The following is a 24,997-nucleotide window of genomic DNA, read 5'->3' on the forward strand; positions in this document are numbered from 1 at the left end:
CTTCAAATCCTCCTCACTTTCAGCAAGTAAGGTGGTGTCATCTGCATAATGCAGGTTATTGATAAGTCTCCCTCCAATTCTGAAGCCACATTCCTCTTCATAGCACCCTTGAGGTTAGGCCACACTCTTCTTCATAGCACCCCTGAGGTTAGACACATAATAAGTACTTCACGTTACTGTAGACTACAGTGTTAAGGTAATTTTTCTCACTGCATAATATGAATTGCAATCTTTCCAAGTATCTAATGATGGTTTAATGCTCTAAGACTAGATGTCACATAATTAGTGTCACATAATTTTGGGTGCATTTTATAACTTTAGTTGGGGCGGGGAGGAATCAGGACTTTCAAAGTCTATATTTAGCTTTGTACAATCACTGTAACTTTGCAAATAAACATATATTGGCTCTCTAGACATGGCATGTAACTTCTCACACTTTCACAATATGAGAAACAAGCACGTCATATTACCATGTCTGAGTTCAGTAGGAGAAAAACTACAATCCTATCCCAAATAGAAGGATCAACTATTTGTAAGATACAATTGACTAAAATCCCTGATTCAGCTCCTGAAATCAGTATCAGTAATGCTACCAAATTACTATCAAAACTTAGGAAATAAAAGAACATTATATAGGGAATTACTCATTAATAGAACAGGAAAAACAATTATGTCATTATTATTTTTAATATAGAAAGGGATACAAATTTGATAATGACATTAGTATAAACAAGACAAATAAACCAGTGAAATAGAAGTTAAAAAATACAGACATCTAATGAATCTGAACAATGGGGAGAAAATGAACTTTTCCAATTCTATAAAACAGAAAATCTGGTTTTTTACAAAAGAAGAATAAAAAAGTTGGATCCTTTCCTCACATTATATGGACAAATATATCAATGATATGAAGGTTTTTCATATGTATAAAACAATTACACATGGTTTGCAACTCCCAGAAGACAAGGCTAAGAACAGTGGGTGAGGTCAGAGGTACATTTTGGCTCAATTTAAGTGGAAAAACACATTGCATCAATAGCTCTAGCTCTCTGAGAAGGTCATATTCATTATAGGCTCTTCCAATGTTGCAAACTTCAGACTTATATACAACCTCTCTTTATGAAACAACCTCTACAAAGATGTCTGCTAAAAATTCAAGTTGCATACAATGGTTCCTAATAACATACAGACACTATTTTGCAGTAGGTATCAAAATATAGTTGCTGTATTATTGTGCTAAAATTGGTCTCCTGTCTCTTAAAGAGTGAGTGTGTGTGTGTGTGTGTGTGTGTGTGTGTGTGTGTATTATGGCTAGAAGGTAACACTATTAAGACATCTGACTGATCTGACTGAAGTTAGAAGTTACTACCTAACTTCCTATATTTCTATTTACTTACAAATTATACTTAAAGAGACATTTAGAAGCAAAATTAACTCAATCTGGGAACTGCTTATATTGTTGTTATTGTTGTTGATTGTCATTGAGTCAAGCACAACTCACAGTGACCCTATGAACTAAAGGCCTGAAACCTTTCTATAACTATCACCATTTATCTAGTTCATAGAGTTTGCAAAGGCATGCTTAAAGATATTAAAATAAAATTTGGATAAAAATTTCTCAGTTATATTCTACCTGTGACAAGTATCAAAAGCTTCTAAAGTTTCCTCCAACCCCATTGCTATTTCAAGAAGTAGAGAATTACCTCTGTTTGAGTGACTGAAGAAAACTTTATTGAAGAGTCAAAGGAATTCCAGAATAAGACAAATATTGTTAGAGCATCTAATCTTATTCCGTTCAATGATTTTGTTGTTATTGATAAGTGCTGTTGAGTTACCTGCAACTCATAGCGACCCTACATACAACTGCTCTGAACCCTGCCCTATCCTGAGCCAGTCTCACTGGCTTTGACAACGCCTAATACTATTGCATCAGTTTTCATGTCAATCCATCTAAGCTGGGGTCTTCTTCTTCTGTGCTGTGTACCGCTACTCTTCCAAGCGTCACGTCCTTCTCCAAGAGTTGGTCTCTCCTTGACATATGCCCAAAGTATTATGTGAGACAGAGCTTCAAAATTCTTGCGTCCAAGGAGGAACTTGGTTTCACTCACTCCAGGACAGACTTATTTATTCTCCTGGCTGTCCATGGTATGTTCAATACTCTTCTTCATCACCACAACACAAAGGCGTCAATTTTTCTTCTGTCATCCTCAGTCATTGTCAGCTTTCTGATGCATAGCAAAGACCACGGCATGGATTGGGCACATCTTATTCTCTAGACTGACACGCTAGGGAGAAAAGACATTGTGATTTGCTTGAGAAAATAACCCAGTGAGAGTGGTATGGGGCACAAAAGAACATTGTCAAACTCTTTAGCTTTGAACCAAGGAAGGTCCAATCACAGTAGGTGGTCATTTTATTTGGTGAGTTAGAGGGCCAGCAGGGGTGAAAAAGTTCTTGGTAAGATGGACTGACATAGCAGCCACAGCAATGAACTTGAACATGTCAGCAGTGGCGAGGATAATGCAGGTCTAGGCAGTGATTTGAGGTGTTACACATGAGGTCATCATGATTGGAGTTGACTTGATGGTGGTACTTTTCTGTGTGTAAAATATGTTCCCCAAGAAAATCCCCAATCAGTGCCTAAATATGCTTTGGAAGTGATTGAACAGAATTAAATATGTTTCTATTTTGCAGGACATTTGGGAACATTTATATGCTAATGTTTTCATTGAATCTACAAGAGAAGATACTACTTGTAGCATTTCTCTTAATCATTGTTTTGTGGAGCCTATCATAGTGTGTATTAGTTGTCTATTGCTATGTAATAAATTACATAAAAATCAAGTAGCATAAAACAATAAACATCTGTTATCTTGCAGATTCTGGAAGTTAGGAATCTAGGCATAGCTGTACAGGTGCTTAGTTTTCTAGGGGTGTCATGACTAAACATTGCAGCATGGGGGCCTTTAAACTACAGATTTCCACCTGCATGGTTTGGAAATGAGAAACCCACCTCATGGCATCATCTCTAGGAAATTACCCTTCCTTATTGGTAGCCCCAGATATTCCCCTAGAGTTTTCTTTCCTGTCATTCTATTATCTCTTGGGTGAATGCTTATATAGCGCCTTGGTTTTCCATGCAACAGTTCCCATACAAATCGTCCCGCGGCTCAGCTGTCCCCACATGTGCCACCACACCCATTTCCACCCCACCTTCCCTGCTTCCATGTCTTTAGTTTCCCTCTTTGTCATTTCATCTTTCCTTATAAGTAAATGCTGCTGCCCATTTTGTCTCATTTAGTTGACTGTTGTAAGGAGCACATTCCTCGCGTTATTCTTTATGTTATATACCAATCTTGATGAGCTGCAGGCTGACCTCTGAGAGTGGTTTCAGTTCCGGGTTGAAAAGATGAGTTTCAGGGGTTCCTCCAGTCTATCAAACTGGTACGTCTGGTTTTTTTTAAATTGTAGCATCATTTTAACAGTAAGAGACCTTGTCTCAACGGCTTGAACAGAGTGGTTGTTGGGGTAGCTGCACGCCGGTCTGTTCTTCTAGACTTTTTTACTAACTTAAAATTCTTTTTTATTTATTCATTGTTGCACATTTTCTCCCCACATCCTCTTTCCTCAGCCAAGCCCTCAATGCATGAACTTATTCTTGTATGAAATCTCACTCATTTGTTGAGATGAAGATTATTCTACACTTACTAGGGAAATACTCCACAAAAAAAGGATGAAAAAGATTTAAGAAACCTTTTCACAATTTGGTTTAAATGTGCACTGGGGTCAGACTTCATGTTCTTGTATCTGCAGGTAAAAGATTCTGGATGACGAATGTGTCCAGCCGCTTCTTTGATCTGTTTACAATTAGTCTTCCTTTGTTGGTTCACCTATCAACACCGGAAGCACCTGTGTTTGCCACGTGGTACACCAATTGTGGCAAATCAAGCCTATAATCCTCTACTCTACCACCTGAACTAGCAAATGTCATGTGTGTGTGTGTGTGTGTGTGTGTGTGTGTGTGGTGTCTATTCATATACTGTGCCCTTTTTGTGACTGGGTTGTTTACCTCTTTCCTGTTGAAGTGCTGGAATAGTCTATAACTTTTAGATGTAGGTCCCTTATCAGATATGTCATTGCCAAATATTTTTTCCCAGTCTGTGGCTTCCCTTCTTACTCTAGTGGAGAAATTATTTGATGTGCATAACTCTTATTTGTCTATTTTACTCTCTCCTGGTTGTAGATTTAACTAAATTATTTTTAAAGTCTATATTCTGTTTTGCTCCAGACAGGAAGAGGCCAACAGTTGCCTCTTGGATGACTACTCCCAACTTTAAGGACCCGAGACAAAATTCACCAAACAGGGATGCAGAATATTGTCTTTATGAACCAGTAGCAATTGAATAAATGTCCTCAGCTGTCAAGCTGCATAACCCAAAATTTGCCTCCTAAGAAGTTGTTCGATCCTAAAGATTGGCAAGGAAAGCTGGAGTACAAGGAAACTGAGTGTGGATAATGGAAAAGCAGAAATGAAAGTCCAATTCAGCTAAATGTCATGAATTCAGGACACGGTTTTTCAAAATACCACTTATTTTGAATATAAATGGGAATATCATTTTCATTACATGACTACATTATAGGCAACGCAAAATGATGTTTTGAGGAAATCTGTGCTGTCAATAAATAAGAAATGCCAGACTTTTGATCAAAAGCAAAATGTAATCAAATGCCATATTTGCTCATTGATACATAGATGTGAAGATAAATAAAGAGCTCTAGTGGCCTGGCAAGGAGTTGAGCTGCCAACCCAAAGGCAAGAGGTTCAAATCCACCAGAAGCGCCCAGAAAGCAAGATTGATAGTCTCCTCCTGTGCAATTTACAGCCACTGAAAATCCACCGGAATGGTCAGCTGTGAGTTTGTTCTGATAGCAACTGAATTTGAGAGCTGAATTAAAGATAAAAAACCAAGGTTGTAACAAAAAGTACTTCCTTTATTTCAATTTCTATAGGGGAAGTGCTCTGTGGTCCTAATTCTAAAATTCCAAGTCCCTGTAACTCTTCCTTTCTCTAATGGACATGCTTGGTTTAGAATGTTATTTTTTAGATTCCTTAAAAGCTCAAATGTCAAGTCATCCCAGAACAGACTAGAATGTGCTTGAATCTAATTACAGGAGCTGGACGTTCATGCAGCTGATGTCAGGATAGTCTGTTCTGACACTCTTGGCAAGCTCTTAACAAGCTCAGCATTTGTACTTAAAAAAATATATATTTAGAAGTATCCCTGTTGCAATGATTTGCCTATTTGTCATATCTTAACATATTAACTTTTACCATTAACTGCAGTCAAAGTGTGAATTTTCCATTTCTTCTCCATTTCCCCCACAAAACACACATACATATTCTGTCTCTCGCTCCCTCCGCTCCCTCCCCCCTCGGAAGAGGTGGATGGGAACAGGCAGAAGGAAGTAGGAAGAGCCAGTGTGAGCCTGTCTGCAGTCTTAGGCAAATCAGTGTTTTCCAAAATCTCAGAACTTCATTTTTAACTTAAGTGGCTAGAGGAGAAAAGAAGTTACCTGGCAGAACCCCTCCCTGTAGATGCTTTGCTTGTGCCCCCCAGGCCCTGTGCCCAGCCTCACTGCTGCCTGGAGTCTTTCAGCGAGGATGGGGAGTGAGAAGCCACACCAGCCCAGCTTGGTGTCCTATTTCAATCCAAGAAAAAGATGTGTGGCCATGAAGTCTGGGGCTTTACCTGCAGGAAGTCGCCAGAGGCAGCTGCCTCCTCTTTGATCGTGCAGTGCAAAGCGAGAGCAGGATCTCCTGCCAGGCAGCTAGGGAGAGGAGTTGGGCTGAGCAGCCCATCTCCATAGGGACAGACAACAAGGCCCAGGGGCCACCCTGCGGCCGCAGCTCCGCCCAGTGCCAGTGCCCAGGCAGCTGTGTGTGGGATGTGCTGAGGGCGACCAGGGACCCACCAGGGGGACATCCATGGCCTTTCCCTTGACAATACCTTGTCTGGATGCCAGGTTCCAAGAGGGTCCACTCTCCAGGCGAGATTCCCACTACGTGTTAAGTATTCCCCTTCCTAGACCCTGAGGTGGGAAGGGTTTCAGAGGGACCTCCGGTGGGTGGTGTCACCACACATTGCAGGAACCTCATAAGTCCTGGAGCTTAAGTACCACCAGGGCCCCACAAGACATGGACTGAGAAGGTTCCATTTATTAGTCTTAAGTACAGGCGGCAATCGAAAGGCCATGTGATGGCAGGTGGGAACTTTGGGTTTTCTTAGGTTCATCTTGAGCAAATTTTCAGACTTCTGTAGTCCTGGTACCAGTTTTAGCTTTCTATCAGAAACACCCCAAACACATGTGGGGAGAAAAAAGCCACACCTCAAAATTTTTTTTTAAAAAATCCCTCCTGTTAAGAGTTGTGGCACCCCCAAAAAGGTATGTTTCCATCCGAGCCCCAGTACCTGTGAATACAGCCTCATTTGGGGAAATAGGGCTTTGTTTTTATCACGTGGGCCAAATAAGGTTATATTGGTGTAGGGTGGCGCCTGGTCCTAATTACATCTGACTGAGGTCTATAGGGAGAGATTCCCAAACGAGGAGTCATATGATGACAGAGGCAGATTTATCTATTAGCATCAAAAGAAACTAAATATTGAGAGCATTGTTGGATTGTTAAGTACTGTCAAGTTGGAACGGACATAGCTGACCCTCCAGCTGGTTCAGAAGCTGTAAATCACACTGGAAGAGATCTCCCGTCTTTCTCCCCCGGCAGATTTGACCACATGCCTACAGGTTAGCTCAACTCCTTATCGCTAGGCCTGGTGCTCCCTAGAGGCTAGGATTGCTGTTGTGTGCCTTTGATTCAGAACCATATGGGAAAAGATTTGCCTATCTTTCTGCTACGGAGTAGCTGGTAGATGGAGCCCCTGAGAGAAATCCACAAGGCCAAGATTCTGATGTGGTCTCCACTTCCGAAAGCATCAAGGTCCATTCTTTAACCCTTTCATGACCCGTGGAGCACAGCACCCAATCAATCCCAATTTTCTTCCCCTGGGGTCAGGAGCAGTACTGGTGGCAGGCACATAACAGTCTGCACTACCCAACAGGCTGGCATCTACCCCTCCAGCGGCTTGTGCAAGATTGCTGTGAGCCGGACACGACTGAATGGCACTGAGGTTTACCAGGCAGCTGCTTTTCCCACTGACGGGTGCTGCAGGATAGTGCATGTCAGGAGGAGACTTGAAAAGGGAAAAAAATGGGTGTATACTGCTGTTTTTACAGGGTGTAGTATAAAGTGATGCGCTCTAGAGCTGTGCCTGCAAAAGGCCTCAATGCTGCATAGTATTCCATTGTGTGAATATACCACACCTTCTCTATCCATTCATTTGTTGATAGGCACACCGGTGCCAACTCTGCTATTGTGAACAAAGCCACAATAAACATAGGTGTGCACATAACAGCTTGGGTGGCAGTTCTGGTTTCTTTAGGGTATATTCCCAGCAATGGAATTGCTGGGTCAAATGGTATTTCTATTTCCAACTTTTTGAGACAGCATCATACAGCCTTCCATTGTGGTTGCATCATTTTACACTCCCACCAACACTGCATAAGGGTTCCAGTTCCTCCACAACCTTGCCAGCATTTGCTGTTTGCTGCTTTGTTGAATTTTGCTATTGTCACAGGGATGAGATGATATCTCATAGTTGTTTTGATCTGCATCTCTCTTAAAGGTAGGGATTTTGAACACTTCATGTGTTCACCATCTGAATGTCATCTTTGGTGAAGTGTCTTTTCATATCCTGTGCCCATTTTGCAATTGGGTTATCTTGTTGTGGTGCTTGAGTAGTCTATAAATTCTAGCTGTAAGTCCCTTATCAGACATGTCATTACCAAGTATTTTTTCCCAGTCTGTGGCTCTTCTTTTTACCTCATGAAATATTATACAAAATGGTTCACCTGGAGGACATTATGCTGAGTGAAATGTCTCAGGCACAAAAGGACAAATACTGCATAATGCCACTGTTGTAAAACAGGTGTAACATTGAGATTAGGGTGAAACCAAGAAAAAAGGGGATAATGTCCACTGCATTGAAAATGATGAGGGGAAGAACTGCATAAAAGGAATATATAATTAGTTATTATTTATATGACAATAGTCCAGAAGTAAGAGCTGCATAATAAAGTTGATTGGGGTGGGGAATTGTACAACAATGAAAGAATTTTTTTTCCCAAAAAGAAAAGCGAACTGGGGGGGAGGGGGCAGGGAGGAAAATGTGCAACAATTAATGAATGGAAATCCAAGATCTCTATAAACTTTCATTAAAATCTCAGTTAAAAAAAGAAACCCACCCAAACAAAACAAAACAAACTTTTGTCTCTTCTGGATTTTTCTACTGGGAGATAAACCTTGTGTTTCCTGTGCATTATCTGGAAGTGAAGTGCTTATTCTCATGATGATTCCAGGTCTGAGTGAATACAGCATTTCAAGTGCTCTGAACTGTATGCACCTGTCTGTCAAGGGTGTGCAGAATTCAAGAGTCCAAGGTGTCCCATGTAATTTTTACTAACCCTTCCTTCAGGTTTTGGGTAACACACAAACCCACCCCTGGAGTCTCCAACACCTATTTTGGAACAAAACATCAGGCATTCTTCTTGACTCAGAATGGCCTTCCACGAAAGAAACAACATACTGACAAACAATTCAAACCAGAAAATATTGGGTTGTTAGTGGATTAAAACCACTCTCTCTCTGGTGTTTTGTCAGGGTAGACTTAGGAAACTAAGCCATTTTCCTAAGTGGTTTCTAACGGTTCTGGACAAAATACCTTTAAGTATTTAATAATGAAGCCGTTTCCTTTTGCATACAGATGAACAGTATTTTGCCATGAAAGTTGCCCCATGAATTAAGCACGAGAAGCAGGTTGGAAAACAGTATGACTAGATCCAGGTTGTGTAAACATGTATTAAAAAGTTTAAGAGGATAGAAATTCTATAATAATACCTTAAATGGCTTGCTCTGATAATGTTTTTTAAAACAAAGTTTTATTTTAAAATGTTACTAGTCACTACATGGCATTTCTGTAATAAATCGTAAATATCCTAAATATTGTATCATTTCTTGGTTGTCTTTAGCATGTATCTGAGGTTAATGAAGAGGATATAAAGGAGATAAATTCAATTGTTCCTTGAGGCAGGCATATGAAACAAGGGAGTAAGCAAGGGCCATCCTCAGCTGTCATTGATCCTCAGGAAACAGCCTTTGTTCTGTTCTCTCAGGATTCACCCAAGAAAGACACATCCACCACATGGCAGTTTCCTCTGGCTCTGAGAGCCACCACAGTGCCATTCTCCCACCTAAATCACTACTCTCTCCACCCAGCTGAAAGTCTCAAACGTGGAAAAGAATATTTTATTTCCTCATGACTTAAAAGTTGCATTTTAAAACTACCCAGTTAGATAAACTGATGAAAAGTCTTTTCATTCAGATGCCAAAAAATTACTAAAATGAACATAATTCCATGGATCTCAATTCTATTCTCTGAATTCCCCACCTTCCCTAAGATGTCTGTGTCTGCATCCTAGAAATAACTTGGCAGAAGCCTGTTTCCTCACAGAGTAAAGGTGACTGAACATACAAGTAAGATAAACAAGATGTTATAGATCCATACAATCACACACTATTTGGCCATGAAAAGGAACTGGAGTACTGATATGTGAATCTTTACAATATGCTACGGGGCGGGTGGGTAATCACAGGGTTACACAAGTTGATAAACGGAGGGAGGAATGGGTGAAGGAAATGGGAAAGATCCTGTGTGAAAAACCATGTATTTAAACTGTCTATAAACCAGTATATGAACCAAGCAGACACATTATTCTGTGAAAGCAACAAAATAACACAAATGATTCCACTTATAGAAAATGTCCAAAATTGTCAACTTTATGGAGATATTAAGTAGATCAATCCTGCCTTGGATAGGGGATGGGGAGTGACTGCTGTGGGTTCTTTTTTTGGGGGGAGGGGGTAGAGGGATTGTGAAAAGTAGATAGTGGTAGCATAGTTCCATGAACACACTAAAAGCCAAGTGAATGGTATACTCTAAAAATGGTTAATTTCATAGGATATAAAGAAAATCTCAATGATTTAGAAAGTGATTAAGCTAATATAAGTTGAAGCTTAAAAGGTCTTCTAAGATCTTCCATCTTATAAGCATTTTCCCAACTTAGTTATTTTAACCTCATTCCAGATTTTAAAAAAAATCAGTCTTGAAGATTGTGAATACATAATCACAGAACTGAGGGTAGAGCAGAAATTCACAGCAAAGTCTAAGTAGCTATAAAGCCCATGATCCTCCCAATACACCAGTATCTGAGTGGGCAAAGATTGCAAGAAAGTCCGTTTCAGAACCTTAAATTTGCTAAGAGTTTACTTTCAGGGACTAAACCTTTGTGTTCTCTGATGATCTTTAATTTTATAGAAGTTTTTCAAAGCAGACGACAAAGACTAATTTAAAACAATCACTTTATTAAAAATAGCAAATTTCACATATATGGATTTAGTATTTTGTCAACACTGGCCACTGGAAAACACACCCATGTGGGTGCTGATTGTCTAACGTAAACTGAAGCAAGGCGGCCACAGGCGGCCACAGAGCGCCTGTGATCATCAACTTGGGTTCATCACAATGGTAAGTTTGGTGAGCTCAGGAAGGACAAATCCTTCAGCCCTGTCTGCGACACTGAGCACAATGCATTTCAAGTATGACTCCATAAGGCAACAAAAGAAAGCAGAGCAGCAGCACCACCCCCACACCCCGTTTCCTGAATGAGCCTTCAACAAGGCCTTGGCCTCCAGCCACCGTGAAGGAAGCAAGTCGAATGCACTAAAAGCAATATGCGAAAGCAATCACTGCACTTGTGTGAAAACTTGAATTCCTGTGTAGACAGTTAATTCTGATACTAGATTCAGCTGGAAAAGAAAAGAATGCTGCTTTTCTTCAATTCACAACAACACTAACTACTCAATTTAGCTAGTAGAAGCATTTGGGACGTCTTGTGCATCTGCCAAGTGTAGTTTTTGTCTGAATTCATGAGTTAAGAAAATGTTCATTCTGTAATAAGTAATTTGTACAACTTTCAGGAAACTACCCTCATCAGCTCAGAGACAGGAATATTAGACGTTTTTCAAAGAAAAAGGCCGTGTTGCTACTGAGAGAAACTTGGTAAGACAATTTTATAATGCAGTAATTATACATGTCTAAAATATGAGGTTTTTTAATTGTTAGTCTATAAGTTCAAAGAAAAAGGCCATGTTGCTACTGAGAGAAACTTGGTAAGAAAATTTTATAATGCAGTAATTATACATGTCTAAAATATGAGGTTTTTTAATTGTTAGTCTATAAGTTCCAACAAAACACAATTATTTTAATGCAGCAAGGCTAATTCTCATGACTGGCAGCTGTTAAGAGGCAAATACAGAAAGATTTGTTGTTATGTGCCATCAAGTTGGAACTAGCTCATAGCTGACCCTCTGTGCACTGTTCACCTTTCTCCTGGGAAGCAGATGATGGATCCAAACTGTGTGTCTTTGGGTTGGCTGTGCAACTCATCACCCACTGGGCTACCAGACACCTAAACCCTGTCCCCATGAAAACATGTACTAGACATTAATCATGCTTAGAAAAATTTTCTTTGAAAATTACAAAATAAGTAAGGCTATAATGTAAGAAGTTGGAAATTGATCGAACATAGGAAGAGGGAAGAAGGATCAGTAGTTGGACACATGGACTTGGTGACAGAAATGAGGATGGAGACAGAATGACAGAATTTTGTACAATCAATGATTTATAAGAAACATAAAAGGTGACTATACACATGAACTTCACCTGATGGTATGCACAGGAAATCAGATTGACTACATCTGTGGAAAGACTCGGTAAACAAGCTCAGTATTAGCTATGAAAACTAGACCAGGTGTTTATTGTGGAACAGATCCTAAACTACTCATAGGCAAGTTCCAACTAAAGCTAAAAAAAAAATAAACTTAAAACCAAAATTTGACATTGAGTCTATCTCACTTGAATTTAAAGATCACCTCAAGAAAAGGTTTGAGGGCTTAAACACTAAAGAACAAAGACCAAATGAGCTTTGGGAAGATATCAAGAATATCATTCATGAAGAATGCAAAAGGTTATTATGAAGACAGAGGAAGAATAGACAGAAATGGATGTCAGAAGAGACTCTGAATATTGCACTAGAGCACCAAGAAGGCAAAGCAAAGGGAAGAAAGCAGGAAGTTAAAGAGTTGAACAGATTTTATGAAGGAGCAGAACAGATTTCAAAGGGCAGCTTGTGAAGACAAAGCAAAGTATCATAATGACATGTGCAAAGATATGGAGAAAACCAAAAAGGCCAAACTCTCAGCATTTCTTAAGGTGAAAGAATGGTAAAACAAATTCAAGCCTCGAGTTGCAGTACTTAAGGATGCCATTGGCAGAATATTGAACAACCCAGGAAACATTAAAAGATGGAAGGAGTACACAGAGTCACTGTATCAAAAAAAAGTAGCTGACATAGAAGAATTTCATGAAACAATATATGATCAAGAGGTAATGGTGATGAAGGAGGAAATTCAAGCTGCTCTGAAGGAACAAGGAAAAAAAAATAAGGCCCCAGGAATTGATGGAATACTAAGTGACATATTTCAGCAGATGCTGCCCTTGATATGCTCACCAGATTGTGCCAAGAAATCTTGAGGACAACTACCTGGCCAACTGACTGGAAGAGATCCGTATCTGTTCCCATTCCAAAACTGGTTGACCTGACAGTGTGGAAATTATCAAACAATATCACTAATACCACACACAAGCAAAACCCTGCTGAAGATTATCCAAAAATAGCTGGAAAAGTACATTTACCAGAAATACAACCCAGATATAGAAGAAGACATGGCACTAAAGACATTACCACCAATGTCTGATGGATCTTGGCTGAAAGCAGTGTTGTGTTCCACTGACTACATAAAGGTATGTGACTATGTGGATCACAACAAATGGCTAACCTAGAAAAGAATGGGAATACCAGAACACTTGATTGATGGGAAACCTATACTTGGACCAGGAAGCAGTTGTTCAAAACAGAGCAAGGAAACACTGTACACATGGTTCAAAAATCAGGAAAGGAGTGTCAGGGATGCGTCCTGTCTCCATAAGTTTTCAATCTATACGGGGAACAGATCATTCAGGAGGCTGGGCTTTATCAGGAGGAATGTGGCACCAGGACTGGAGTAGACTCATCAACAACCTGCCATATGCAGATGACACAAGTTCGCATGCCAAAACAAGCTGGAATGAACCCAATGCTGACCCTCCAAGAAGCCTTCAGAGCCTATAAATTGCTTCTCTTTCTCCCTGGAAGCTAGTGGATTTGAACCATAAGAGAAATGCTGTCTTTGGGTTAGTAGCACCATTCTCTACAGCCTGAGCCACCAGAGCTCCCCATCAGAGCAGCATTAACGATTCTTTCTCAACATCACTATCCTTTCCCCCCCTCATCTGCCTATATTTATCCACCTGCTAGTATCTATTTTAAAGATCTAAGTCAAACAATGATGTGGATATATTAAGGATGCCTAAACGTTAGTAGTGGAGCTCTGGTGGAATAGCATGTAGTAGTCGGGGGAACATGTCTCTGGCGGTCTGAATCCAACAAGGGTTCCAAGAGAGAAGGATGTGCAAACTCCTCCTGGGCAATACACAGTCTTGGAATTCCAAGGGAGGGTCAGCTATGAGTAGATTCCAATTCAACAGCAGAGTCTGTTTTTCAGTTTTGAAATGTTAGCAATACGTGTATCACAGAGTTGCACATACAGGTACTGAAACAAATCTCTTGGTAAAGCGTAAGCTTCTCTGACAGAATGAAGGTGACTGAACTCTGAATGGTTAAACCAAACATACTTACACCCACTGAACGCCCTGTCCTGTCAGTACTGAAGTACTGATGTGTGAAAACACCGTGCTAAGTGAAAGTAGCAGAACACATATTGAACCCATTTATATAAAATGTCAAACTGTCAACTCCACAGAGACAGAAGGTACACTAGTGGCTGTCTGGAGCTGGGGATATGGAGTGACTGCTACTGGGTTTCTTGGGAAAGGATGATGAAAAGCAGTAGTTGCACAACTACATGAAAACTGAACAAGTACAATTAATTATAAAAAGGGTCATTTTCCACACTATAAATTTATCCCTTGAAGAACAGCTGCATGCATTTTAAAGATGTCTAAAAAATTCAGTCAGGTACAGTGTATAACCTTTGGATATCTTACTGCCATTAGGGCCATAATGCTTGGAATTTAAGATTAAAAATGTCTTCTTATGGCCATTAGCCTCAATAGTCTTGATTTAAAAAGACAGCTGTTTTTAGAATCCCTAACAACACAGAACAGAAATAAATTTTAGTATCTAATCAGTCAGAAGGAAAAAAATCCCTTTAGTAACTTAAATAGAACTAGCCCTAGTAAGTAATAAATGTCTTTGTTAAACTTGATTATTTGACAGAAATTATAATCTAAAACTTGATTATTTGACAGAAACTGTAAGTCATAAATTTTCACTGTTGACGTAGGCAAAGGATACATGGAAGAATTCAACTCTTCTAACTGTAACACAAACAAAAGAATTAATTTTATAAGCTAAATTATCATAAATAGATAAATGTTAACCATACAGTCAAAATGAAAGCTTTTCACTTAAATTTTCCTTAACCTAAAAAAAGGCGCCAAATACTGAAAACAAACTTTTAAAACTATTTGGTTGAAATTCAAGCAAGAATTATTTTAGCAAAATAATTAAAAAGTAGTTTCAGTGCTAATTTCACAAGAGTCCTGGGAAAAAAATTTAGCTATTGATAAAAACTGATTCTTTGTTGTTGCTTTTGCTGCTGTTCCATGCTAGTCAAATAGAGTAGGATCCAACCCTATGAACCCTATCTGTTGATCTGAACATTCTTAGAATCATGTTTAATTTAAAAAGTATTAAGTTTTATTACAAAAAGAGCTGCCATTTTAATGACCAAAATCTTTAAAACCTTCCTGCTATACTCAAAGATTTCATGTGTCTGTCACTTGTCAAAAGAAAGTAAAAACTTATCATTCTTTTGCATAGGAAAAAAATCTGAATTACAGAAAAGTTGACTAAATTGCATAATTATTAAGCAAATGTAGAAGTAACTGACAACAGCTTTCTGGTTTCTGTTTGTCTCACTACATAAAGTTATTCTCCTAAATATTTAACAAATTAAGCTTCTAGTTATTAAAAGAAATAAACATGAGTTGGTAAAAGGAAATATTTGCAACTGAGCCATGTTAGATTTGAAAAAAATATAAAGTTGAAAGTTTTAACGTATGAACATACAATTTCCCTTATAGAACAGATTTCTTTAAGTTATGGATGAATATGGGTTGTAAACTAAATCACAGTATATTCAACTTTTAGTTATTTTTGGTTATTTTTGTTCCAAAAGGACTTAAATTTAGTAAAATCTTCCTGTTAACATAAACAATAAAAATAATTTAAAAAACCTAAAAAAGACAAAGTGTATTCATCTTGTCAGGATAAGGTTTTTTGGCATACTATACTATCTTTTATATCGTACAATCTTCTATTTACTGAAGCAAACACTTCAAGGTTTGCCAAACTTCTCAGAATGCATGCTTACTTCTAAATACAATCAATTCCTTGGAATATATTTATTTAAAAAATATACAGTACAACATGAGTGAACCTTGAAAGTGTTACAGTGTCAAACAAGTTAGATACAAAAGGCCTTATGTTATGTCATTCCATTTAGGACATACACACAAACGGTAAAGGCTGAAAGCAGTGGCCAGGGAGTACAGGAAGAGAGGTACAAGGTTTCTTTTTAGGGTGATCAAAATGTTCTGGAATTAGATAGTGGTTACAGCTGCATAACACAGTGAATATACTACAAACAGCTGAACTGTAGAGTATGAACTGGTTGAACAGATAAATGTATATTATGTTAATTTTATCTCAAGAAAAAAATACTCTCAAGAAAAATACTCTTAAAACAACTATGAGATATCATCTCACCCCAGTCAGAATAGCAAAATTTAACAGAACAGAGAGCAATAAATGCTGGCGAGGTTGCGGAGAAACGAACCCTTATTCATTGTTGGTGGGAGTGTAAAATGGTGCAACTACTTGCAGAAGGCGGTATGGCGCTTTCTCAAAAAGTTGCAAATAGAGATACCATTTGCCCCAGTAATTCCACTACTGGGAATATACCCCAAAGAGACCATAACTGACATCCAAGCAGGTATACGCACACCCATGTTTATCGCAGCTTTGTACACAATAGCAAGGACCTGGAAACAACTTAAGTGCCCATCAACAAATGAATGGGTAGAGAAGCTGTGGTATATTCACACAATGGAATACTATGCTGCACTGAAAAACAAGGAACTCATGCAATATTATTCAAAATGGGTGGACATTGTGCTGAGTGAAATATCTCGGTCACAAAAGGACAAATACTGCATGGTGCCACTGTTATAAAATAGGACTGACCTAGGGATTGGGGGCAGACTGAGAAAGATGGGTTCAGTAATGTATACTGCACTGAAACAGATGAGGGAGAAAACTGTTTAAGAGGGATATGTTATTAGGTATTTTTGTCATGACTGGAGTCCAGAGTGAAGGCTGTATAGTAGAGTGGACCTGGGGGAGGGATTATAAAACAATGAAAGAATTTTTCTTTTACTTTTCCAAGAGGGTAGTGTACTAGTAGGGAAGGTTGGGAGGGGAGAAAATGCAACAATGAATGAATGGAAATCCAAAGTCTCTGTAAATTTTCATTGAAATTAGTAATAAATTTTAAAAAAAAGAAAGAAAGAAAAATACTCTTAAAGTCTAAAAAAGCGAAGCCTACGCACATCAGACAGAAGCCTCTCCAGATTGGCGTCACTGGCGGCTTTTCTCTTCTCCTCAGGAAGCTCCTCTAACTCCCCATAAAGCTCCAAATTCAAGCGAGCTAATTTCTCCTGCATTCCCCGAACGTGCTCCATCTGTTCAATGGAACATTCATTTCCTGCGGGAAAAGAAAAACATTAATAAAAATTAGGAAAGCTGAAACTAATAACCTGGAGGAAAACCTTCAAATCACAGGTAATAGAAAACAAACTGGTGTTCTTCATTTTCCAAATGAGATTGTTAACAGGTGCATATTCTCTATGTAAAATTACAAATCAAATTCCTGACTCTGGGGGAATCTCTGGTGGCCTAGTGGCAAGGAGCTGCAACTACAATCCCAGAGGCTCTGTCAGGGAAGGAGGAGCAGTCTCCTCCTGTACCAGTCAGATCTGATTTGACGGTACACTCACACAAAAATAATAATAAATAAAAAAATCCTGACTCTGAAAGCAATGATCAATCAATTACACTGGGCCATCAAGTCACCTGAGACTCATAGTGTGCAATAGCTCCGAACCCTGCCCTATTCTGATCCAGTCTAACAGGGGCCCATGTAAACACCAGGTTCCTTGTGATGTGTGGAAGGAAAGAGCAAAGACTCTCAATTCTTTAGCATGGATTACACCTCAGCATAAAGAAAACAAAAGTCTTCATAACTGGACAAATAAACATCAACACAATAAATGAAGAAAAAAGAATGAAAGACTGAAATTGTAAAGGATTTCATTTTCCTTGGATCTACAATTACATGTCAAGAAATCAAATGATGTACTGCACTGGTGACGTGCAAAAAGCTCCATAGAGCAAAGATGTTCCCTTTTGAGGACCAATGTGCGCCTGGCCCAAGTCAGCTTATTTCAATCACTTCATATGCATATGACATCTGGACAATGACAAAAAGTTGGGATGCTTTCGTAACATGGTGTTGGTAAAGAATGCTGAATTCTCTGAGGAAGAAGTAGTTCAGCCAGCATACTTTTTAGACATGAGGATGGCAACACTCTGTCCCATGGACTGCAGACTTGTTATCCAAAGGTACCAGTTCCTGGAGGAGGATACCGCTAGTGAAGAAGAGCCTTCAAAGAGATAGGCTGTCAACAGTGGTTGCAACAATGTGCTCAAACACAACAACCTTGAGGAGGGCAGTGTTTCTGTTGTATATAAATTCAGCATGATCTGGAATTAATGTGAAGACATCGAACAACAACTTTAGCACTGCAACTAACTCTCCCTTTAGAAAAATGTACCTGGTATTTCAGAAGGCCATTTCTTTTTAAGCCACATTCAATCTGCAATTATTATATTTTTTTCTACAAATTTTGTTTTTAAATAAAAGAAAGTTACACTTCCAAAAAAAATTATTTTATACTAGTTGGCTTACAAAGTTTGTAAATACATTGTGTTTCACACTATTCTTCAATCACATTGTGTTTCATACACTCATTCCTGGATAAAATTAATCACCATTGGACTATGCTCATCGTCACCCTGTGTTTTCAGGTCCCCGCCAGCTCTTTCCCATTTCCTTTCCCGCCTCCCTCCACCTACCAAATTGTGCAACCCTGATTTTGCCCCTACCTTCCTCACCCCTCTGCTCCCACACCTTCCTCCTGTAGGTCCCCATACATGTTTTACTAGTTATCCTTCCATTTTTACAATATTGGTCTTATGCAGTATTTATCCTTATGAAACTGATTTACTTCACTCAGCATAAATGCTCTCCAGACTCTCCCGAGTTATGCAGTATTTTTCAAAACTTTTGCTCCAAAAGTTACACTTTTAAGAGGAGGAGTAAAACACAAACACACAAAGATGGAAACTAGGTTTCAAACACCTTGGGAAAAAGGAAGTGGTAAAGAGAGTAATCTATGACTTGCCAAAGGCTTGAAGTTTCCCAGAATGGAAATCATTCAGGAGGCTGAGGAGGCCTCTCTCCATCTCTTGCACATCAGAGACGTCGGTGAGGAAAGAGTGCTGAATTGGCGTGGACTGGGCACCTTTCCCTTCTCCACCCTGAGGTTTGGTCTTTTCTTTGATCACTCTGCAAAGATAAGGCAATTTAATTATATTTTTCAGACTGTTCCAGATCAACCAAAACTAGCAGATTAAATGGAATTTCACTTAATAATAAGAAATTAGGCCAAGGACAATACTAAAAACCAGTAACATCAAGCCAGAAACCAAAAGAAAGAATAGGTAGGTTGTGAGATTCTCAAATGAGTGTATGAAATATAACTGAATTATTAAGCTGTAACATTTGATTAAGGTATTTAAACAATTTAATTCTGTGGACCGAAAAACTTGATAATCCATTTTATAATCTTATGCTTTCCTTTTCTAAATTTTATCCATTTGTTCCTTAACACATTGCCACAAATGATGGTAATACATCGAAGAAAAAAAAATGTGTTTCTAAGCACGGTCATCAATTCAAAAGTGCACAGCAACATCTCAACTATCACTCCAACAAGTTTACAGAGACTCTATGGCTGGCACTGTGCTGGTTACTGAGGATACAAAGAGACAAAATCTAAGGAAAAAAGGCAGACAGATAAATTCCTATCACTAGCACAGAACGCTGAAATCTGAAAGGATCTTTGACTCTTTAGATTTCTTAACATTCCGCATGAAGCCATGAAACCCTACTGATGATATCCCTAATCTCTCCATTTCCACTGCCACCAAGTAGGAGTGAACTACTCTCACAGCTTGCCACCTGATGGTCTCCCCACTTCTATGTGTTCAGAGTCCTCTCCTCTCCTCCGTCCAATACCTACAGATCAACCAAGACAATTTTTTAAAAGGTTAGTTGATAAATCATGCATACGGTACCTTCACACTGCCTGATTACCTACAGTCAAATGTCCTTAATGCTGTTGATGTTAAGTGCCTCAGGGACGCATCCTGTCTCCATACCTTTTCAATCTATATGCAGAATGTCATTTGGGCAGCTGGGCTTTATGAGGAGGAATGTGGCATCAGAACTGAAGGAAGACTCATCAACAACCTGCATTATGCAGATTATACAACCTTGCTTGCTGAAACTGACGAGGATCTGAAGCATTTGCTGCAGGCCAAGGACAATATGGATTGAAGTTCAATATCAAGAAGACAACTGCACTGGGACCTTTTCAGAGTGCTAATGAGCAATGATGTCAGTCTAGAGACTAAGGTGCAACAGATCCAGGCTACAGTCGTCACAATTACTTACTATGCATTAAATTCACAATTACTTACTATGCATCAGAAAGTTGGACAGTGACTAAGGATGACAGAAGAATAATCAATGTCTTTGAGTTGTGGTGCTGGAGAAGAGTATTGAACATTCTATGGACCACTAAGAGAAAAACACAGGTCTGTTTTGGAGAGGGTAAAACCAAGCTGCTTCTTAGAGGTAAGGATTTTGGCAGGAGAGACCATTCCTTGGAGAAGAACTTCATACTTGGAAGGGTGAAGGAACAGTGTAAGAGGGGAAGACCCCAGATGAGATGGCTTGACATAGTGACTGGGGTAACAGGGACAAGCGTGTTGGAGACAGACAGGCTGAGGATATGGCAGGGCTCAGAGCTACTTAACATATGGCTGCTGTACTTTAATTACTAGGAATCCTTCCTAGAAATCCATTCTTTTCCCTTGTTACATGCTAATTCTCTGCTTACACAAGCAGCCTTGCCCTCACTCCCCTCTCTGCCTGTCTACTTCCTAGACATCTTTCAAAGCTCTGCTGAAATATCCGTTCCTCAGGAAAGCTTTTCCAAACCTTAAAGCCAGACTTGCCTTAATTACACATATAAGGCATAAACTAGGCTAATCCTTCAGTGACGGTGCTATGAACACTGCCAGAACGGAAGACTGACCATCCACTTCTGAAATAATTAGTTTCTGAAACCCTTATGAACAATTCAGAGCACCACTGTTAGACACAGTACTGGAGTCCTTAGAGTGAAAGACACTGAAAAGTTAAGAGAAACAGCTGGACACAGCTATTAATAATTGCAATATAGAATGTACACGGTATGTATGTAGAAAAATTGGAAGCTGTCAAAAATGAAATAGAACATATTAGAGACAAAGGGCAATTCAACTCAGTCCAGGGGCAGTCAGAACATGCTTCCCCGAAGTGCCATGTGCATGAATGTGAATAAACAGCAAGGCATAACCACACCATGTAGTACAATTCTTGACATTATTTCTTCACACATAATACACCCACACATAAAACATCGATTCTACCCACAGGAAATTAATGTGCAAGAGGATTATGAAGTTTGGGGAAAAAATATTCAGTGCATATCTTAAAATAGTATTCATTCATGTTAAATGAAAATATCTTCATCACAACTCCACTCAACACAAAAAAGTTAAGACAAATAGAATACAAGGTAGGGAAAAATGAAAAGTCTTAACAAGAAACCAATTTAGCACCTGATTTAAACCATGGTCTTCACAATTACTTGCTATGCAACAGAGAGCTGGACAATGACTAGGGATCACAAAAGAAGTATCAATGCCTTTGAGTTGTGCTGGTGAAGAGTATTGAACATACCATGTACCATGGACCACCAAGGAAACAAACAGGTCTATAATGGAGAGAATGAAACCAAATTTCTTCTTGGAGGCAAGGATTTTGAAACTCCATCTCACATACTTTGGGCATGTGGCCAGGAGGGGCCAGTCCTCAGAGAAGATCATGCTAGGAAGGGTGGAGAGACAGTGCAGGAGAGGAGGACCCCAGATGTGATGGATTGACACAGTACCTGGGGTAATGGTTCTGTCAGAAATACTGACACTGGCTCAGGATAGGGTAGAAATCAGAACAATTGTACAGAGTCACTATGAGTTGCAGAACAACAATAAATAGGTGGACAGTAAATAAGCAAAGGTTTCCCACAAAAAAGAGCAGTTATATATGCATATGTAGTATTATACCACATTATCTAATAACTTGCTACCCAAAGTGCTGTCCATTTATACTACCTATGAGATCATCAGAAATACTAATTTTAAATCCCATCCAAGACTAAGTGAACTTGCATTTTAACAAGACAGAGATTCATTACGTGCACTAAAATTGGGGAAAAGCTACTATAAAAGATAAAGAGTCAGTATAACAAACATATTTTCCCCCCTTTAAAATTTGGACATTTTATCCAAATAAGGTTTTGGTATGAATCTATCATTTTATAAATCCCTCAAAAATAGAAACAGAAACAAAACATAAAGCAAAAGTCTGTTTAACCTTAACATTTCTAATCATGTGACATGGGTGAGGACAGGCTCGAGTGAGGTGAGGTGTTAATCATAGGGTTGCACAATTTGATGGGTGGGGAGGGTGAAGGAAATGGGAAGGATCTTTTGTGAAAAACAATGTATTTGAATTTTGGAAATAAATCAGTATAAAAAAATTACAACATTTAAAAATCATTCATTAAAATAATATTATATAAAAAAAGTCCATGGTAATTACTGTCAGGCACAGTCCTTAAAGATGTGTTCATTCTATGACATGGTACAGAAATAAAATTCCAAGTAGAAAATGATGAGATACAAACAAAGTGCTAGAAGAAGAGAGAGTAAAAAATTAATAGCTTTTAAAATTTCTTAGCTTTCTTTTTTTCACCATGCATTCATAACCATATTCAAAACCTGACCAGAAATTCAACTCCCTGATTATGAAATGCCAACTATTCTTATTTGACTATACCCTTTATTTCCTTAATTATTTAAAAATAATGTGAGATAATCATCAGTTGAGTAATTATGTCTTTTGTGTACATGCAAAGGTTATATGCTGTATTTCCTCAAGTGAATTGCATGACAGAATAAAGTTTATTATAAAGTTGAGATAGTGAAATTTTTTTCTCTTAACATTATCTTTCCAAGAACCTAATATTATAAAACCTTCATATATATGCAACAATATATGCAATTTAATTTGTTTTTCCCATTACCTTTACACAGCCTCAAAGCAAATAATGTGAACAAAATAATAACTTTTTTGAGTGAGGGGATTTTACTATTTGTCATTTTGTTCTCAGAAGTTATCCTGTATTTGATATGTATAATAAAAACAAACCATTTATGGAAACAACAGAATTACTGTTTTTAAAAATAAAAATTAAGGCAGAAAACATAGCTCAGTGAAAAACAAATGTGTTTCCCCATTTCTGGTTAGGCCATCAACTTAGTTAAAAAATAGGGCCTTCGAACAATGATTCATTTTGTGTTTTCTGATCTCCATACTTTTAACTTCCTACATTTATTTTCATTTTTCTGAATCACATATAACATGTGCCTCCAATGATCTAAACATCAAGCCAACAGAGGAAAAAGTTCTAGTAAATGGAATGAGTATCTGCAGCAATCTGCTAAAGATAACACAAAATGAAAGAATTTACCTTTTTAACTTTGGCCGCTGTGACGTGGACTGTGTGGCAGGATTTGAAAACCCTGTACTTTTACTGACTGGAATGGCATTTTTTTTGGCATTAACAACCTGAGTAGAGTGGGCACTAAAAGACTTAGGACTCCTCCTCTTCACTTTCCGCTCTTCCATTGTTGTAAATTCCTTATGGTACCAAGACCAGCTCCCTAAAACCTAAATAAGAAACACAGCAATTATCCATTTATGCTGTAATATGCAAAACTGAGAGAGACTTCAAGGTCAAGGCTGAAAAAGAAACAAGATTTAACAAAGCCATCAGAGAGGGATCCCTGACATTTAATCTGTGTACCTAGAAGCGGAGCTCTGGGGGCTTAGTGGTAAGAAACTGTGCCATCAATGCAAAAGTACATGGTTTGATCTCTGCAGGGAAAAGATGGGCAATCTCCTCCCACGTGATCTACTGCCTCTGAAAAGCTGCTGGAAGGTTAGCTATGGGTTGGTTCCAACTCAACAATACACCACAAGTACACAGAAGCCCTTAGAAAAGTAGTTATCAGACGAAAACATCTTAAACCATTTTCTTTAGTCACTCATTTTACAAAAATTAACTGACTTTCTTCCATATATACTATGCACTATTTGAGGCAATGAAGAGCTAGGACTGAAAAAGACAAAAGTCCCTGGCTTTCAAGACACCTATGTCATGGAAGAGGAACAATTTATAACCAACCAACAGAATACCCATGCGATATTTTTGGACCAGCCCAAGCTTCAAGTCCATTGTCTAATACATATAGAAACCACTGACAAGGGTATCTGCATGTTTAAATAGTAAGTGAAAGTCTTATTTCAACCGCCAAGTTTGCCTGTTTAGAACCTTATGATCAGATGAAGTGGTAAACAATTAAATTGGTTTCAAGGTCTGTTTTTAAATATTTTGTCTACTTATACACAAAGAAACGTGACATACGCTTGACTTTATGCACTTACATATGCTCGCCCGTATGAATGAAAGGTTCTCTTTGAAGTCGCTAATGGCTCGGCCACAGAGAACATATGAAAGGCTTCCTATTTGTCAACTACTGCCCTCCTCTTTTCTACTATTTAGCTTATTTTTCCAACACTCATCCATCTAAAAATATCCTTCACCATTTCTTCCTTGTTAATAATGTTACACTTGCTTTCCTTATATCGTCCCATGTCTCATAAGATATTTATCTGGCTGTCTATTACATTGGGAACAGCAGGAACTTTTTGCATGTTGTATTCTAAAAGTAGTACTTAAGATTTCTCATGAAAACAAATGTTTCTGCGAAATGTCTGAGGTGGGTGCTGCTTGTATTGGAATGGACACCATTCTGCTGACTGGCTCAGGTTGACTCACTGGGAACTTGAAACTGGATTCTGCTGTTCTCTGTGCCAAGTGTTAAAATTTGTGTACTGTTGTTAAGTGCCATCCAGTTGACTAGTTCTCAGAGTCGACTGTGTATCTGAACAACATATCTGAACCTCGCTCTATCCTGTACCATCTTCACCATCTCTGATGTGCTCCAGCCCATGACCACAGCCACCATGTCAATCTGGCTCATTAAGGATCTTCATTATTTTCCC

General features: G+C 38.7%; 1 protein-coding gene across 1 annotated transcript; it reads right to left on the bottom strand.

Annotated features, from left to right (window-relative positions):
• Window positions 1–11,035: 11,035 nt before the first annotated feature.
• On the bottom strand, window positions 11,036–23,593 carry CCDC28A (coiled-coil domain containing 28A). The gene is made up of 5 exons (XM_006884946.1): window positions 23,400–23,593; window positions 18,879–19,042; window positions 16,965–17,119; window positions 14,647–14,669; window positions 11,036–11,090 (listed from the first exon to the last, which is right to left on the bottom strand). Exons 1-5 carry the CDS (start codon window positions 23,555–23,557, stop codon window positions 11,036–11,038), a joined length of 555 nt encoding a protein of 184 aa, XP_006885008.1. The 5' UTR covers window positions 23,558–23,593.
• Between the last annotated feature and the right edge of the window lie 1,404 nt (window positions 23,594–24,997).

This window comes from Elephantulus edwardii, unplaced genomic scaffold (genome assembly GCF_000299155.1).
Source record: "Elephantulus edwardii isolate Elephantulus edwardi_28Jun2011 unplaced genomic scaffold, EleEdw1.0 scaffold00039, whole genome shotgun sequence".
NCBI classification, from domain to species: Eukaryota; Metazoa; Chordata; class Mammalia; order Macroscelidea; family Macroscelididae; genus Elephantulus; species Elephantulus edwardii.

Excerpts from the sequence above, each read along its gene's own strand:
- CCDC28A (XM_006884946.1), bottom strand. The coding sequence starts at position 23,557 with ATGGAAGAGCGGAAAGTGAAGAGGAGGAGTCCTAAGTCTTTTAGTGCC. Across the intron at positions 19,043-23,399 it reads CAGCGGCCAAAGTTAAAAAG|AGTGATCAAAGAAAAGACCA; the intron begins GTAAATTCTTTC and ends TTATCTTTGCAG. Across the intron at positions 14,670-16,964 it reads TGGAGAGGCTTCTGTCTGAT|TTAGAAGAGTTGAATTCTTC; the intron begins GTGCGTAGGCTT and ends TTTGTGTTACAG.